The following is an 18,691-nucleotide window of genomic DNA, read 5'->3' as shown; positions in this document are numbered from 1 at the left end:
CATCTAAAAGTAAGGTTTAAGTTGAATTTATAGTTATACGAATGTATTAGTGAGTTTAATGTAATAAGGGTTGATTTGTAATTAGCTAAACTATTCGTTATGTGAGTACACAACAATGACTATCATAACCAACAATAATGAAAGTACGTAAAGCAACCAAAACATTAAATTTTCTCATTACTCGGCTTACCCTACTTGTTCATCAAACATAAAAGTATTTCATAGGGTACATTAATTGAACCCGTTCAAGCAAAACGTATTTTAATTTAAGTGACTTAGTTGTTCTCAATCTTAATATTCTCCTTCAACATTTAATGAGTGCTCTATACAAGAGAAGAAAAGTTATTTTCATAGGAATTACTATGTTTACACATCATTATGTTCTGTTTAAACTGAGTATTTTTCAACAAATAAGTAGAAAAAGTAATCTTACATCTCCTCATATTATAAATCATTTTAGTTGTGATTACTTGTATTATTATTGTGATACATAGAGAATGTGTATATGTGAGATTTTGATTGAGATTAGTGAGTGAAAGTATATTCAGGTTGCAAAAATGGATTGACTTGATAGAAGAAAAGGAAATGTTTAACTAAAAAGATATGGAGAAGGAATGATATAACAAAGTCACTAGGTTGTACCTTTTTTTTTAAGGATAACATACTAATCACAAAAATAAATCTTTTTACATATAATAAAATAGAAAAAGATAAAAAATTACATATGAATTGGGTCTATAAATTTGGTACAGTATCTGCTTTGAACAGAATAAATTTGAATTGATCACGAATCTTTAAGTAAAAAACTTGATATTAGAAACAACAACAACAATTGTACCTAAACAATCCAGCACAGATGTAGACGAGGAACCCGTCTTACACATTTCTTTAGTGCAGTAGAAATTAAAGAAGCTAAACTTGCAGAAAAACAAAGGCATTCAGAAACTAATATCCTATACATAAAACAGAGTCGAATTAGTTATGGTAAAACAGCTGAGCATTCTTTTTGGCAGTTGCGTGCCTTTTTACTGATATGACCCATTTCAGAACAAAACCAATCTTACACCACGCTGCTTTGGATTTGCCACTACTTGATATGTCCACAGCAGAATTTGTGAAAGTAGAATAACGGCTACATTCTTCTCCATCACAAGAACCAAAGAAAATACCACTTTTTGGTTCCCATGTTGCCCAAGGAGGACAACCATATATGAATTCAACATCTGACCTTTCATTCTCCATCGAATATCCACCTTCAGGGAATGGTAAACACGATCCGTCAAAGTGACAACCATCCTCGTCATTGTACATTTCAGAGGAAAATTCATCCAACACATAACCGTTAAGCGGCATTTCTCTCGTGCCTGGCTGTGGATCGGCATAAATTTGGCCGTCATGCATTCCTTCATCAGTATATGAAGTAGAGATAGATGGTTGACTACAACCTGGGAATGTTTCTGCTTGACCTGCACAAGACATGGTTAAACGATTATATAAAAGTGGACAAAGATCTATATAACAATGAAATGCCCAAAAGTTATGCCATTACATTACATATACCTTGTGCAGTTGACATATCCATGTGTAGCAGACATTGATCTGGAGTGTCGGACTGTCTTGCTTTTTTTAGACATGCGTCTAGGTTTAAACTGTTCAATTTAGTTTCATCAATCATTTTCAAATTGTTGACATTTTTGTAAGCTTGCTGCTTCACTATTTCCACCCAATGCTGCCAAGGAAGAAGGAACCTCATCACTTTTGACCCACGGGTACCGTATGATATAATTACAATGACAAGACAGGAATCATTATTTTAAAGAAACCAAAGATGTGACTAGAACTGTTTCTTGAAAATCTATTCCACAACCAATTACGAATAGGTTACGAATCCATACCTTATCATGGGGAGTGAGAATATCCGGTGAATAATAATTTTGCCAATCAAATGTCACTCCCACGAGGATGTAGATGGAATTGAATAGCAGGCCTATTTCCGGTTCTTGTGACTGATAGCCGTAAAGCTTGTAATCATCGATCACACAGGTATTGGCATGGTCAGTGATCGCTAACCATGACTTCTTTGGAAGGTCAAGCATCTACCACGACAGAGGAAAAGATCCAATGAATATACTCGTGTTAAGCATGGATACATTTATATGAAGGGCATCATAAGTAAAGAGAAAAAGTAAAAGAAACTAAGTTTTACTTACTTTATACAGTGATTGTTCGTTGGTTATGTACTGCCGCAAGAGATCCTTCACGGTGTGAATTCCATGTAAAGAAAATTGCTTCTGGATTCTTCCTTCCTTGGCAATTTTCTTCAAACGCCATAATTCGTCATCCAAGAATGGAGGGAAGTGTTTCTTGTAGCCTTAAATCACCAGATTACATGTCAGTTTTGAGTTATACTGAAGGAAAAATTATATCGAAAAACAGAATCCATGAACCATCCAAGTTTAATGGAAACAATAATGATGTCCTAAGTTGGAAACAGACAGTGAGAAATAGAAATGAAGTAATAAGACTCACACTCTCCCCTGTTATCTTTAACAATAACAGGCTCACTTCTACCCTCCTGAATCTTTTCTCCAATGGAAGTTGGTGGCACACATTTAACTCCAATCCTGAACCTTCTGCTTCTTTGCCATCTCGAGTTATCAGATATGGCAATTTTAGTGATACAAGCAGCTCCATTTTTAAGAGTAATAAACCTCTCTCCAATCAAAAGTGGCTCTCTACCTTCTCTTTCACGTGAGATATTGGACTTGAACTCCTCTTCTGTCCACTCCTCACTGCCATCAGATCCGAACTCACCATTCAGAACACAGATCTCTATCTTTAGCGAGGAAAGGGGACCCTCCTCTACTACAGACTTCGTTCTAACATCAAATAAAGCAATTTGAAGAACTGATTCGTCTTCTGCTTTTATATTAGACCGAGTATAGATTGTCTTAGGTAACTTATTAAGAAAGCACAACTTAAAGCGTTTGGCTCCGGATATTCCAGCCTCATTAACCTTTTTTCTGCAACAAATTCGAAAAACAAAAATAGTAAACAGAAAGAATTAATCAAATAAATGGAGGACAGTAAACATAGGAAGACAAATGAATCAACCAGATTTTCGCTTCAAAACATTAGGAAATGAAAACAACAGTTGTTCACTGTTAACACAGAATCTGAACATGATGAACTAACCTTGAAAATAGATGAACCTGGTCCTGGATTTTTTTTTCTAACTCCTCCCTTACCTGTTTGGGGAAGACAAATGAATCAACCAGATTTTCGCTTCAAAACAGATTAGATTAATGATAATGGACACTTGAAAGTCGGAAACACGCGATGAGAGTACAAGAGCAACAGAGACAAAAGAAGTGGCAAATTTTAGAGACACAAATAATCTGGTGGCTAATCACCAATGCTGTCCTTTCCTTTCAGAATCAATGTGAGAATCACAAATATGAGCACTAAGCAATTGCAGAGAGACCTGGGGAACATTGAGGGTGGATTTGGAATACTAGGTACATTAGAACCGGTGCTGGTGAAGTGATGGGTACTTTGAAAAGCCAAAACTAGCTGAAATAAACAAAACAAAACAAAAAATTTTCTCAACATCACACCACCAAGATAAAAGACTCAATCATTCCTTACCACTCTTCGCACAAAAGTTTCTAAATAGGATGAGTGGTCATTCAGCCACAGTGCGTTGATCACATTTCTCAGGGCACTGCATAATGAGCAGAAACTCAAACTTAGACCTCACAGCCCAAAAGGCCAAAACGACAAAGTATACTAATAACAAATAAGCACCTGATTGGCGCTTGTTTGGTATCAACATAGCTCCGTTTATGGTCCTGAATTGGAACTTTGCCACTGCGTTGCCTCTCAAAAGATTTCCTTTTTGATACCATCCAAAATGTTTCAAGCAAAAGAACAATTCAACGTTCTCAGAAGCACTCTGAATGGTATAAAACTAAACTGAGCGGTAGTTAAGAACTAGTGTTATCGATTCAACCCAAACCTGTATTTATAATACCCACGGAAGGAGGAAGGATGCTTCTTGAACTGCAGTGATCTAAAAGGACACGTTAATCCCAAAAAGTCAATCTCGCATTTGCTCCAAAAATTCCCAGAAAGTGCCAACAATTACTATAATAACAAAAACAGTTGAATGCAAACCATATAATATAGTTATCTTCAACTTATATAAACTGCTGATCGAACCGACATTTTATTAATTAAGACATAGATTGTTCTTAACTAAAACAGATATTAAGATTTTCAACATTTTGTTCATTCATCTTACTTATTAATATTATTGAAACTTTTTGAGTTTAACAATGACATGCAGTCTTAATGTAAAACAAATTTATACCGTAATTTAGTTACAACCAAAAAAGAGTTTATAATTGACTGGTACTTTAAAACTAAATCATTTTTTGATAGCATGTATCTTACAAGATCCCATGAAATCCAAGAAAAGTACTAGGTTGCCGCGTGTTACAAGTTACAACTGTGCTGATACACCCCAAGTGAGGATGAAATTGGAAAGTTTGGGAAGTTGAAAAGTTGAGAAGTTTACTAAAAGACTAAAATTCGTTATGTTCATCCTTATTTTGGATCGGTCCCACCAAAGAATGTTCAACTAACAACAAAAACATGAAAAAAAAAATTATTTTCCCTCCTATCGTCAGACACGCTTGTAAGAGAAGTTTTTCCGAACGCGTTTACAAACCATCACTTAAACTGATTTTTAATTAGTATTTGATTAACTAATTAAGTGAAAATTGATTTATATACTGGGCTGTCCGTTGTCAAATTGAATGAGAATAACATAATATAATATTTTATTGTAAAAAGATTATGTGCACACTACTCTTCTTATAATTAAGAAAAAATGAGAGTAAAAGTTGGAAGTGAATTATTAAGGCAAGTTAAAGGAAAACAGCTGGCCCAAAAGCTCCCTGGCCCACATGCGTCTGAGACAAAAGTCTCGAAAGAAGCTTCTGGATTTCAGAGGCTTGTTGAACACGATCAGCTGCAAGGGCGAGAGGGAGAACGCATCTTCGACCAGCTCCGACAAAGCCACCAGCGGCGATGGTGATGGATCGGAAAGAGAAGATCGGAATGGGTCACGCGTGACAAAGGTAGGAACTTCTTCCTTAATCAGTATTTGCAGAAAAGAGAAAATGAAAATGTATATAATGTTTGAATGAATATTAGAGTTGAATACAGAAGCTGGAATCCCTTATATAGGGTTCCGGTAAGCCCAAAGAGCTCCTTTCCTAACAAACTACCAGAAACAAAACAGAAACATTAAAGTTATTTTAATATCCTCCCCTCAAGCTGGATGGTGGATATTCACCATTCCAAGCTTGGGAATGATAGTCTTGAATCGATTCCGAGGAGGAAACTTAGTAAAAACATCTGCGAGTTGCTCTTCTGATCGGATGGGGAGTAAGTGTAGAAACTTAGCTTGGATTTTCTCACGAACGACGTGACAATCCAGCTCAATGTGTTTGGTGCGTTCATGATAACTCTGATTATGGGCAATGTGCCTTGCAGAGTTGTTGTCACAGTAGAGGACAGCAGTTGTTATTGGTTCAATATGCAAATCTTGGAGTAGATAGTGCAACCACTGCATCTCACATACAGTAGCTGCAAGAGCTCTGTATTCTGCTTCTGTAGAAGACCTTGAAACCGTACTCTGCTTCTTTGACCTCCAAGAGATAAGAGAGCTACCTAAGAAGATACAATAGCCAGTAGTTGATCTCCTGGTATTTGGGCATGTGGCCCAGTCTGAATCACTGAAACCCTTTATTTGAGTGTTAGAATTAGCAGCAAAAAAGAGTCCCTCAGCAGGACTTAACTTGACATATCTGAGAATATGTTGTAGGGCTTGATAGTGATACTTAGTTGGTTCCTGCATGAACTGACTTAAAAGGTTAACTGTAAAACACAGATCAGGTCTAGTGTTAGTAAGATAAAATAGTTTGCCTATTAATCTCCTATAATCGCTGGGATTGTTCATATAATCCTCTGTCTTGTATAGACAGCTTGTGTTGCTTAAGTAGGGTGTAGAGCTAGGTTTGCTTCCTAACATTCCTGTTTCTTCCAGAATATCCAGAGCATATTTTCTTTGGCACAAATGTATTCCTCTCTTAGATCTAGCTACCTCAAAACCAAGAAAGTACTTGAGTTCTCCTAAGTCTTTAATCCGAAACTGATTGTCCAACAGAGTCTTAATGAGATTGATCTCCTTCATAGAGTCTCCTGTTAGAATGACATCATCAACATATACAAGCAAAGCTGTAAAATTATAAGGGGTTCTTTTAACAAATAAGGAATGATCTGATTTAGATTGGGCATATCCTGAAGAGATAAGAAACGTGGAGAGTTTTTCAAACCACTGCCTGCTGGCTTGTTTCAGTCCATACAGAGACTTAGTCAGCTTACAAACCAGCCCCTTATTGTCAACATTTAGACCTGGAGGGAGATCCATATAAACATCCTCATTTAAATCCCCATGAAGAAAAGCATTGTCCACATCCAGCTGATGTAAAAACCAGTTTTTAGAGGCTGCAAGAGCAAGCAATAATCTAACAGAGGTGAGTTTAGCAACGGGGGAGAAAGTGTCTAGAAAATCTATCCCTTCTTGTTGGGTATATCCCTTGGCAACAAGCCTAGCTTTGTGTCTCTCAATAGTGCCATCAGCCTTATGTTTTATCTTATAGACCCATCTGCATCCAATGGACCTCTTTCCAGGAGGAAGCTGAGTTAAATACCAGGTCTTGTTCATTTGGAGGGCTTGGATTTCCCTCTTCATTGCATCAATCCATTCGGGGCTGGTCTTAGCCTCTTCATAGGACTTGGGCTCCTTATTGACATTTATAGCAAGAGTATATTTCAAGTGTTTCTCAGAAAGAGACTTGTAAGATAAGACACTTTCAATCGGATAAGGTGTAATCAAATTATTCTTGGCACACAACTGGGTGGATGGAGATTCATCACCCTGTTGTATGTAATTTTTCAAGTACTCAGGAATTTTTCTAATTCTACTGGATCTCCTATAAGCATTACCTGGTCCCTGTTCATTTGGATTAATGTCTCCAGTGGTAGTGTTTTCCTCAACAGGTCCTTCACCAACATGATTGTCATGAGTAAGACCCAAGGTCTCCCTTTCATTCCCGGCAGAGTCCTCTTCAGAACTGCTGGTAATATCACCATGAAAAAAAAAATCTTCTTCTCCTGTATTACTACTATTTTTTTCTTTATGTTTGTCTTTATATGGAAAAATATCTTCATAAAACACAACATTTCTACTAACAAATATTTCTCTGCTATTAATGTCAAGAACAACATATCCCTTTATTCCATTTTTGTATCCTAAGAAAATAGCTTTTCTGGCTCTAGGGTCAAGTTTGTTTCTATTTCCTTCTAAGGTAGAGGCAAAACAAAGACAACCAAACACTTTTAGATCAAGGTAAGTGGGTGGATCACCATGTAAGAGTTCAAAAGGAGTTTTATCCTTGATTATAGAGGATGGTAGTCTGTTAATCAAATAAACAGCTTGGGATACAGCATATGACCAATATATATGGGGAATATTAGATTGGAAAATTAGGCTACGAGTCACATTCAATATATGTTGGTGTTTTCTCTCCACAACAGAGTTTTGTTGTGGGGTTTCAACACAACTTCTCTGATGTTCTATTCCATAAGAGTTATAGATATTAGGGCAATTGAATTCAGGTCCATTATCTGTTCTAATGGTTTTAATGACTTTATTGTGTTGAGTTCTCACCTTAGTAATGAAATTTTGCAAGATGTCCCTAGTCTGACCCTTATTAAGCATGAGGAAAGCCCATGTATGTCTACTATAGTCATCAACAACAGTTAAAAAATATCTGTGACCATGTACAGAAGGGGTAGATATAGGCCCCCAAATATCACAGTGAATCATGTCAAAACAACTATTAGATAAAGAAGTGCTCTTAGGGAAAGGTAATTTGTGTTGCTTGGCAAAGTGACAAATATCACAAGCACTATCATTAGCAGTCTGAATATAAGGGAAAATCTTACACATTTTCTCAAGAATACTATGTCCAGGATGGCCAAGTCTATAATGCCATAGATTTACATTGTCATGTTCATAAGAAAAAGTAAAACTAGGAGCTAAATTTCTTCCAAAGGATTGCAAATGATATAGGCCCTTGCACACACTAGCATATCCAATCATCTTCAATGTGGAGTTGTCCTGAATTTCACACATCTTAGAAGTAAAAGTTAGTGTACAATTAATATCCCTAGTAAGACTCTGAACAGATATGAGGTTAAAAGTGAATTCAGGGATATATAAAACATTGAAAATCACAAATTCTTTGGAAAAATGTATGGTTCCAGCATACTGAGCAGTAACAACAGAGTTATTGGGTAGTTTGACAGATATAGGTTTTATTTTATAGAAAGTTGTAAACTGGTTTTTATCATGAGTCACGTGGTCTGTTGCCCCTGTATCTATGATCCATGAGAACATACCTTGTGTGTCCTCTGGACTGTCCTTTTGAATTTGACTGATACTGTGGGATGGGCTGTCAGCCTTTTCCAGCATCTGTAGTATCCTCTGCATCTGCTCATGGGTGAAAGAACTTTGAATGGCACTCTGTGGATTGTTCTGTGTTGCTGTAGAGGTCGAACAAGTATTGGCTGATCCCCATTCATTCTGTCCAGCGCTGTTCTCACTGTTGCTGTCATTTCTTTTGTACCAAGGTGGGTATCCATGCTTGGAATAGCACTCATCAATGGTATGGTTCATCTTATGACAGTGGGAACACTGTTTCCCGTAGTTGGGGTTTCTCCCTCTCCCTCTTCCTTGATTTCTGGGAGGGTTTCCACGCCCATAGGCCTTCGATCCCTGATTATTCTTCCACTGGTTTTGTCTCTCAGTGGTGTTTGCAAGAACTTTGCTGTCGCTTTGACTGAGATCATGTTTCTCTTGTCTTGCTTGTTGTATGATGAGTGAGAAAACACGATTAATATTGGGTAGGGGCTCCATAAGCAATATCTGGGTTTTGACAGTGCTGTAGCATTCATTCAAGCCCTTTAAGAAACATATAACATGCTCCATGTCTCTGTACTTGTGTGAGTTTTTGGATAGATCACAACTGCAAGGAACTTTACAACTGCAGCTTGGAATGGGTCTTAAAAATTCTAATTCTTCCCACAAAGTCTTTAAATCTGTAAAATACTGGTTCACAGTTCTTTCACCCTGTTTAATGGAATGGATTTCTTGGAGTAAATCTGAAAACTTGAAGTGATCACCCTTAGAAAATCTCTCTTTCAATTCTTCCCATAGTTCTTGTGCATTTTCTACATATATTACGCTCTCTGCTATTTGGGGTGAGAGTGTCTTAGTAATCCAAGATAGTACCATCATATTGTTTCTTTCCCAAGCATCAAATAGGCTGTCATCATTTCTTGGCCTTGTGATTCCTCCATCTATGAATTTCAGTTTATTTTTGGAGAGAAGGGCTCTTCTCATGTTTCTGCTCCATGAAGTATAGTTTGACTCATTTAGAACTTGAGATATAAGGGAGGCACCAGGATTCTCCCCTGGGTGCAAGTAGTAAGGACTAGCAGGATTGTTGATTTGATCCACTTTCTCCATAAGGGCAAGAAAGAAATTAAAGAAACAAGAAAAGAGTCAAGAAGAGGGAGAGTTTGCAGCGGAATGAGTGGCAGAACAGGCACAAGACCTGCTCTGGTACCATAAAGGAAAACAGCTGGCCCAAAAGCTCCCTGGCCCACATGCGTCTGAGACAAAAGTCTCGAAAGAAGCTTCTGGATTTCAGAGGCTTGTTGAACACGATCAGCTGCAAGGGCGAGAGGGAGAACGCATCTTCGACCAGCTCCGACAAAGCCACCAGCGGCGATGGTGATGGATCGGAAAGAGAAGATCGGAATGGGTCACGCGTGACAAAGGTAGGAACTTCTTCCTTAATCAGTATTTGCAGAAAAGAGAAAATGAAAATGTATATAATGTTTGAATGAATATTAGAGTTGAATACAGAAGCTGGAATCCCTTATATAGGGTTCCGGTAAGCCCAAAGAGCTCCTTTCCTAACAAACTACCAGAAACAAAACAGAAACATTAAAGTTATTTTAATACAAGTGATGAAAAATTGAATTCTAGAAAAACAGACGCATTTCAATTTTGAATTTCAGTCTTCCCTTATATGAAAATTGGGTGCTTCTATTCTAAGCAACGAGTAGGAAGATGAAGTTGTACATCTTAAAGGTATTTAATTTTTATTTAAATTGTGTTTAGTTGATATTGTCAACATTGTAGTAAGAGTCTTGCAAAACCTAACTACATCTCCAACTCACCGTAAGCAAGGCCATAACTAGTTTCCAAGAAAATACTATGCTCCACACAGGACCTTTCCTAATTAGCAAACACGTCTTTTTATCACAAATTAACTTTGTACAATAAGCAATAAATTTTTAGCCATCAAACAATAAATAAAAAATAAATAAATAAACAAATATATATATATATATATATATGGAGTTTGCTAACTTATTTATACTAAATTTTAGTGGATAAAAATAGCTTTATAGATTCTAAGTTTTAAGGTTAAAGATATTTGAATAATTTTTAATTTTTTTTAAATTAAAAATAAAAATTATTAAAATATTTTTGTATTTAAAGTATATCTTTTATGTATAGAGATTTTTTTGTCAACCAAAATTTAGTATACTTTAATAGTTTAAATAAGTTAACAAACATATAATTTATATAAGTTAGCAAAAAAAAAAAAATATATATATATATATATATATATATATATATATATATATTGTACCGTAAAATAGCAAAATATAATATGAAATAATAAAGTAGTGTATAAAATCTTTGAGAAATTGATTGACAACTTTTAATAAGTCTTTTCTTCCCCACATATTAAATTTAGTATAAAATATTATAAATAGTAAAAACATTAGCGGGATGTGAACTTAGTAAAAAACAAGTGAAAACAACTCTCTTTTTTTCACAATCTAAAATTTAATATTTAAGAATCATAAATTTAGTATCCTTAGGTTTTTTTTATTGAAAGTTGTGTCATGATTTATTATATGTACTTGTTTATAATTCTTTAGTGCTGAATTTTTTCAATGAACTTAAACTTTGAACAAGTAAGCAAATATTTTATTGAAAAAAATATCTTTGAGTCTTCTTAATTTTTTTACCTACCACCCTAACTCTTATTACAAGAATCTTAGGATTCTTACACAACGAAATATTTACATTGGACAAAAGCTAACAAATGGATGAATTGGTTCTTAATAAAAGTTTACGCCTTTAAAAAAAATTCCTCTTTTTAATATTATAGGTACAATAAAAATTATTTTTTTATAATATCAATATATAAATAAATAAAGTATGGAAATAAAAAAATTGTACAAGATATTTTATATTGGTTTAGATTAAAAAATCTTATGTTCAGTTGGTAATCTTTCTTCAAAGAAACATTAACCAAACATTAAACTAAATCGAATATTACAAACAGAAGTAAGAACAATTTAGTAAAGAAAGTATCTATTTTGAAGTCACGAGATGAAAAACATTTTCCTTGAAATCCACAAAATATAATTTTTTTTTAGTTTTACAAAAGATGAAGACGTCTCTCTTAAATCACATAAAAGATGAAAAAAAACTTTCTTGAAATCCACTGAACATATTCTTGAATCACACAAAAAGATGGTCAATGTTATCTAACAACAACAACACCTCATCACTAAAATCACATTTAGTAAAATTTACATAATCTACCCACACTAGGTTTTAAAACTTTTCATAGAGAATTTTTCAATTCTAAGATTGGTCTAACTTTTGCTACATGTAAAGAGAACTATAATTTTCAATTATAGAAGTTATTTCGAATTAGGTTAAGAATATGAATAGTTAAGTCACAACCTTTGTGAATAATTAATTATTGTAAGCATTTTAGCAGCATTTTTTAAACTGAACTTGTGTTAATAATTGATTATTATAGGTGATAATCCATTATTTCAACAACTCTTCTTAAAGTGATTTTTTCTTTACAATAATAAACTATTCAATTTAAATATTCTGATAAATATATTATTAAATATAAATATAAATATAAATATATTATTAAAAAAATATAACTAAACGATAAAAATGTTTTAAATATAAATATATCAGTTATACTTCAATTAAACAAAACATATATCATTATATTTAAATATATAACAAGTTTATATTTTATTTTAAAATTTAAAATTAAAATTAGAGAATAAAATTAATCTAAAAATAAATATAACTTTAATTTATTTTATTTATTTGATTCAATTTTGTGATTATTTTTTAGAGTGGAAGAGAAAATTGGATTAAACTATTAAACTGAAAATACAATTACAAATAACTGAATTAAACTATTGAAATGTAAAACTGAACTAAGTTAAATACTATCATTTCAATATATTAAAAATTTGAACTAAATTAGTACACGTTCAGAAGTTTAAAAATAGTTTTACACTAAAATGATCAATATACAAGATAAACTCATAAAATAGACATCAAATCAGTTTGATTGTAGTTTCAGATTTTCGTGTAAAGATTAAACTACTTTTTTTAATACTTGAGGTAGAATTTTGAAATCTATCGCTTCTAGAGAATGCTAAATGATAGTTGAACTAAAAGGAAAAAACTATTTTATTATAGATCAAATAATTTTATAATATAAATAAAGATAAATTATTAGTTGATTTCATAGAATTGAATTAACTGTAAGGAATTTTTTTAACACTTGTAACAATGAAAACAGTTTGCAAGTATATGAACTATTTTTTAAGTTTAAAGAAACAGTTTCCATCACAATTATTCTCCGTCAAACTGATTATTAGCTGATAACAGTTTTCTAAAAACATAATCATAGATTTGAAAATGTTGGAATCGACAAAATTACGCAACAACCTTGTCATGCCCTAACCAAAAGTTTGGTCGTGGTTGAAGACGTGAAAGATGAATCACTCACATGGAATAATGAAGCATGTGTCGGGATGACTTGGTGCTAATTCTGGATTAAGAAACGTGAGCTTAAATGCGTCAGCGTCTCATGTTTACGAAGTCAAAGTTAAATTATGTGAACGCAAAAAGGTTACGTTTGGACGCAACGCGAAGAGAGAGTAGATGTGACCATAATTCCATGACCTTGTATTATTAAATACTGGGTACTGTGTTCATTCTGCTGGTGATTCAATGTCTGGATCTAATAATTCGGAGAAATCTGTTGTTTGAATTAGTGGCCGTGTTTTCCAAATTGTTGATGTTTGTTAAATGAATGAGGACATTGGGATGATTAAGGGGAATGGATTTATGATAGGTGTTGGAACGATTCGTGCAGTATTCAAAGTATAGGTAGAAGTAAGACTGGGAGTCTGGGAATATGGGATAGCAACAGAGGATTAAGTTTTCAAATTAAGCGGCACGCAAAAGTTGAAATGTTTTGTGGTCATGAACATAATTAAGGAAGAGAAAGAAATAAAAAAGGTTTTGCATACACCTCAAAGGCTATTCAATTTACCTAATAGGGGTGATATGAAAACATCCTTCCACATATGATCTAAAAAAGCCATTTTAGTTTTCAAGCTCTTAATTACATATCTGACCAGTATAGTTTTCGTGAACACTGATTCAATGAATTAAAGTAATTGTTTATTTGCATTTTGTATTATAGATGAATAATCACTGGTAAAAAAATATATGTGATATTGATTCTGAATTATCAAGAATAGAAAAGAACGTGATTACAATTTTATAAATAACGTGAGATCTTTTATACTAAACTTAAAATCTATATAAAAAATGATTTGGTGGTAATTTTTTAATAAATTATAAAACTTTTTTATGTCTGTTAAAATTATAATCGGTATAAAAAATTTCCTTCTTTCTTCTATATCTTCTAAGCTTTGGTTTGGACTTTGGGTTCAAAATATGAATAAGGATGACAAACATGCACATTCTTTCATGTTTGATCTATTAAAAAAATAAGAAAAATTGGACTCACTATCATACTAATTTAGGTTTCTCGGTGCAAACTCGGAATTTTAATGAAAACATTAATATTAAAAAAAAAGATTGGAAAATACGTCATTCGTGTAGGGGTTATATTATACATCTATAATTAGTGGAGGGAAGGTTAAATTAAGATGAAAATTTAGTGGCGATGCGTGTTACAGTTAAGTCGGTTGAAAAGGAAAATAAAGCATGCATTGCATTAGCATGGTGACAATCATTAGTTTTGTGTTCCTTTTCACACTCATTCCAGGCTAGGAAGATGTTTCTACCTTTAAACCTGATCCCGTTTTATACTGAATATTCTCCTATATATATGTAACACATTCTCAAAGCTTTTTGAATTTCAATTTCCTCTTTTGCTCTCTCTGAGAGAGAAAAGAGGAAATTGAAAAGCATGAACAGGGAGAAGAAAGCGATGGATGGGCTTCAGAGTCATTACGCTCATTCGTGTTCTTATCTACACGATGTGAATGGGAATAGCGTGAAGAACAACAAAATGACGTCTTCATATTTTCATGAACCACCTCGAGAATGTAATGGCGAGAATATGGCGGTGAGCAAGTCAAAAAGCTCGTGGTGGTGGAATGAGGCCGAAAGGAAGAGAAAGCGAAGAGTGGCTAAATACAAGCTTTACGCCACCGAAGGCAAAATCAAACATTCTTTCAAGAAAGGGCTTCGCTGGTTCAAGATCAAATGCATCAAAATCGTATCCAATCTCTAGTTCTTCAAATGCATTAATTCATTCATGCACGCATGCAGGGATTGCTCACTTTCTGTATTGTCTGCATTGTTATAAAAATTATGGGCTCTATCTATTTTGTCGTTTTTAACTTTTCCTTGGTTATAGCAGATTATCTTATCTCATATTTATCATTATAATTTTGTATATAGTGATTAAATATCTCATAAGTAATTTTCTTTTCTTCAAAGGAATGAAATTTAGACCCCAGCCCACAAATCAAAAGGCAAACAATTCGGTGTGTAGTATACTCTTCAAAGTTAAATTTTGTGTTGATCCTTCATCCTGATAACTGATTAATTAGAGTAAGTTATGTTGATTAGCTTTTATTAGTGATAAAATGAGTTTTCTTTTTGTATTCTTTATTATTGGTTACTTTAGGGAAAGGGATTGCATATAAAACTTTATTCATTTTAGGATAGGTTAATTTATGGAATAGCAACAAATTGATGATGAATGGTGACTATTAGGTTAAATATAGACAAAATGAGGTTGACTTGGTCTAACTTTCAAAAACAGATCTAGGATGGATCAATTCATGGAGTTGGTATGTTTAAATTTTTTTTTAAAAAATTATAATTAAAAACATATATTGACGATCCCATTTAAATATAATTTGAAGATTAAATATATTTATAGTTTATAAATTTTTACATCAAATAATGATTGTTTTCAATCTTAAACTTGTATACCTTTTGATATTCAAACTTTAATTTTTTTTAGTGTATTGTTTGAGTTATTTACGTGCTTTTAGTTATTTACATCATTGGACATGTTCCAATTCAAAAATATCAGTTTGGATCACTAACAAATCTAAAAAAATTAACTGAGTTAGAATGTATCATTCATTTTTAAAGTTTTAGGATTATATATATATATATATATATATATATATATATATATATATATGAAATAAAGATTAATTATAAATCTAAGGACTAAAAACAAATTTGTTTGTTTAGAATCTTTACATTTTCAAAAATAAATTAACCTTTAACATATATTTGATCAAGATTATTAAATTTGTAAAATTATTTATATTTATTTTTATAATTATAATTCATTTTTTTAAGTATAAAAGTATGAAATTCTATCTACTATTATCTAAAAATAATAAAGTTATTAATGACTAGACTATACTAAATATAGAAGATCTTCTTTAAGATCAAATAATTCCCAATTAAGTATAATTATATGTTTGATACCCAGTGCATATGTTTTAACTAGTATAAATTGAATAAGTTAGTTGGACTAAATTTTATTAAATTCTTAATTTGTTTTTCTTCTAAAATGCCTTAATTAAGTGTAAAAGTAAAAGCATATGTTTTAACGGTTTAATTAGTTAATAGTTAAACGTTAAAGTTTATAATTTATTGTAAATTTATTATTTTACGATAAAATAAAATAATCATCTATTTGCTTATACTATAGATTAAATGATGAAAAAAAAAGTAGAAGAATCTGCCACGTCAAGGAAATTATTTTAAAAGTAATCTAAAATCAATTTATCTTTCTTTCTGTAGAAATTCCTATGGAGTTTCAAGTTAGAAAATCTGTAGGCGTATGTTTTCTTACCTTCTGCTGGGTAAATCTTTCTTCCTCTTTTTTATTTTAGTTGCCTTTACGCTGCATGACCTTTTAAAAAAAATTAAAACTAAAATAAGACTACAGATTTAAAACTAAAAACTGATTTTGATTTTTAAAAAATTTAAAAGTTATTAAAATCTCCGGATTCTACTTATATAACATTATTGGCAATGACAGCTCTCTTAGGTTGTTGCAGAGCTTCTTTACGAATCATAGGTCAAATTTTAGGTTGTGGATATTATTATTATCCTTCTATGAGTAGCATTTGCTGATGATACAATTATTGCTTCACATAACATTGGGACTTGTTAGCGCCACCAAATATACAAATCATTCTACACTTTCGGAATATGCTAGGAATGAGATGTCTCTAGGTCTAATTATTGTCGGGTCTTTGATTTGCAGAGAGATCATTTTCTACCTTAATTCTATGTTACATGGTTATAGGCCTATTTGAACTTATATATACCCCACACACGTCACCTTTTTTCATAAAATTTAACTACATATATTTGTATAACTATAGCTTATATTAATATTTTTACTCAATACAAAAATATTTTTACTAACATATATGTCATAATGTATATTGTGTTATGGATTATAGGTTTAATTCATTGAATACTATATATACATAATAAAAGAATGGATATATATCAGACATATAAGTTCAACCGGTCTAACCAATATATTAGATAAACCTTTCAGTCTTTATACAGTACAAACTACTGTACTAAACTAAATACTGGCATATAAACCTAATCATTATAATAATAATTTCCCTCTTTACATGTCTTAGATTGATTGTACGGTCATCTGCATTAAATAGGACAGCGTGGAAGTCATCTCAACCCACAAAATTAAACATTTTCCTTATCATCACCTACACAATAGCTGTAGCAACTCCGGCATGTATGTCAGAAGTAAAGTTATTAATGATCGTTACCTTTTTGTCTATGATATTAAAATATTTTGCTCATGTAAATCATTCCAAGTTATAATGTTCTTCCAAACAACTTTTTGTTCAAGATGAGTGTTTGAAGTGCTGCTATTTTTCCAAATTACTTCTCATCAAATACTATCAAACATAAGTATAAGAGCATATAGAATAATTGATTAAGAGGTGCATTGTATTATATAAATACCAACAAATAGGAGCCCAAAATATGTAAACCTGATAATTGTTTAGAGCTGGTAGGAAACTCTTGTTACTAAAATACGAATCACAAAAATAGTCGTTCATGTTAAATAAAATATAATTGTAGTTAAATATTTTAGAAATTAGTGTATTTACACTAAAGAAGTCTCGCATTCAACAAAGTTTTTAATATTATTTGTGTTTTCGTTGGTATCATATTCTATGTAATACGAATTAGGTATCTAACACATGACAAGTTTCATGTCATAATAATAATTTTAATATGTATACTTTACTATATTGGTAGTTATGTCTATGTATTATGTCTATGTAGATAACAATGATGTCAAAAGTAAAACACATATTACATTGTTAAGTCGTATAAAGTGTGTAAATATTATAACGATTTTAAATAACAACCGATGTCAAGATATCTTAATGTGAATTAAATGAGGAAAAAAGATCAATATATATTATGTACAGGTAATCGATGTAACATTCATGTTGATTTGAAAAGTTCATGTTACATTATTTCTTTTATGAGGATAATGTAACAAGTCACTTCATTTATAAGTGTTGAGATTACATCAATTTTGATATTAACCAATATAATACATAGTATTTTCTTAATTAGAATTATATATTGATCTTTACTCAACTTATATTATAAATAAAAAGCATATTTATTCAGTATTTATTGAATATGAGAAAAAAATTTCATAATAAAATCAAATAATTCAACAATATTAGCAAGTTAGATAGTTTTTTATTGAACAAAATATAAAGAAATAAAAATAAACATTAAATAAACAATAATTAATGTTGAAAATAAGATAATTATGATTAATTAACTAAAAAACTGACATTTGTAAAGATTAAAATTACAGGTTTTAGCCATTAAAAACCATCACAAAGTAAAGATTATGACGTTAAAATAATTGTCACAATTACTCGTATAAAAAAAAATTAACCATTGGTATTGTTATTAGAAAAACATCTAAATAAAAATAATACTTTATTAGATAAGAACCGCTACAAAATTCTCTCTTATTTTTTATATTTTATCATATTTTGATAATTAAAAATTGTCCCAAAAATATATCATATTTTATAATTATTTAAAGGT

General features: G+C 31.9%; 2 protein-coding genes across 2 annotated transcripts; both read right to left on the bottom strand.

The window, feature by feature from the left end:
* Positions 1 to 633: 633 nt before the first annotated feature.
* LOC124838945 (calmodulin-binding protein 60 B-like) lies at positions 634 to 3,980 on the bottom strand. Its single transcript, XM_047314675.2, has 8 exons — positions 3,808 to 3,980; positions 3,649 to 3,724; positions 3,196 to 3,248; positions 2,530 to 3,023; positions 2,211 to 2,371; positions 1,896 to 2,096; positions 1,561 to 1,729; positions 634 to 1,466 (listed from the first exon to the last, which is right to left on the bottom strand). Exons 1-8 carry the CDS (start codon positions 3,906 to 3,908, stop codon positions 976 to 978), a joined length of 1,746 nt encoding a protein of 581 aa, XP_047170631.1. The 5' UTR covers positions 3,909 to 3,980; the 3' UTR covers positions 634 to 975.
* Positions 3,981 to 8,219: 4,239 nt separating this feature from the next.
* On the bottom strand, positions 8,220 to 9,664 carry LOC148198157 (uncharacterized). The gene is made up of 2 exons (XM_088116325.1): positions 8,536 to 9,664; positions 8,220 to 8,254 (listed from the first exon to the last, which is right to left on the bottom strand). Exons 1-2 carry the CDS (start codon positions 9,662 to 9,664, stop codon positions 8,220 to 8,222), a joined length of 1,164 nt encoding a protein of 387 aa, XP_087972451.1.
* Positions 9,665 to 18,691: the final 9,027 nt, after the last annotated feature.

Source organism: Vigna umbellata, chromosome 5 (assembly GCF_029865625.1).
Source record: "Vigna umbellata cultivar VRB3 chromosome 5, Vumbellata_1.0, whole genome shotgun sequence".
NCBI classification, from domain to species: domain Eukaryota; kingdom Viridiplantae; phylum Streptophyta; class Magnoliopsida; order Fabales; family Fabaceae; genus Vigna; species Vigna umbellata.
Note: the sequence above shows the minus strand (reverse complement) of the source record. Positions and strands in the feature narration are given on the sequence as shown.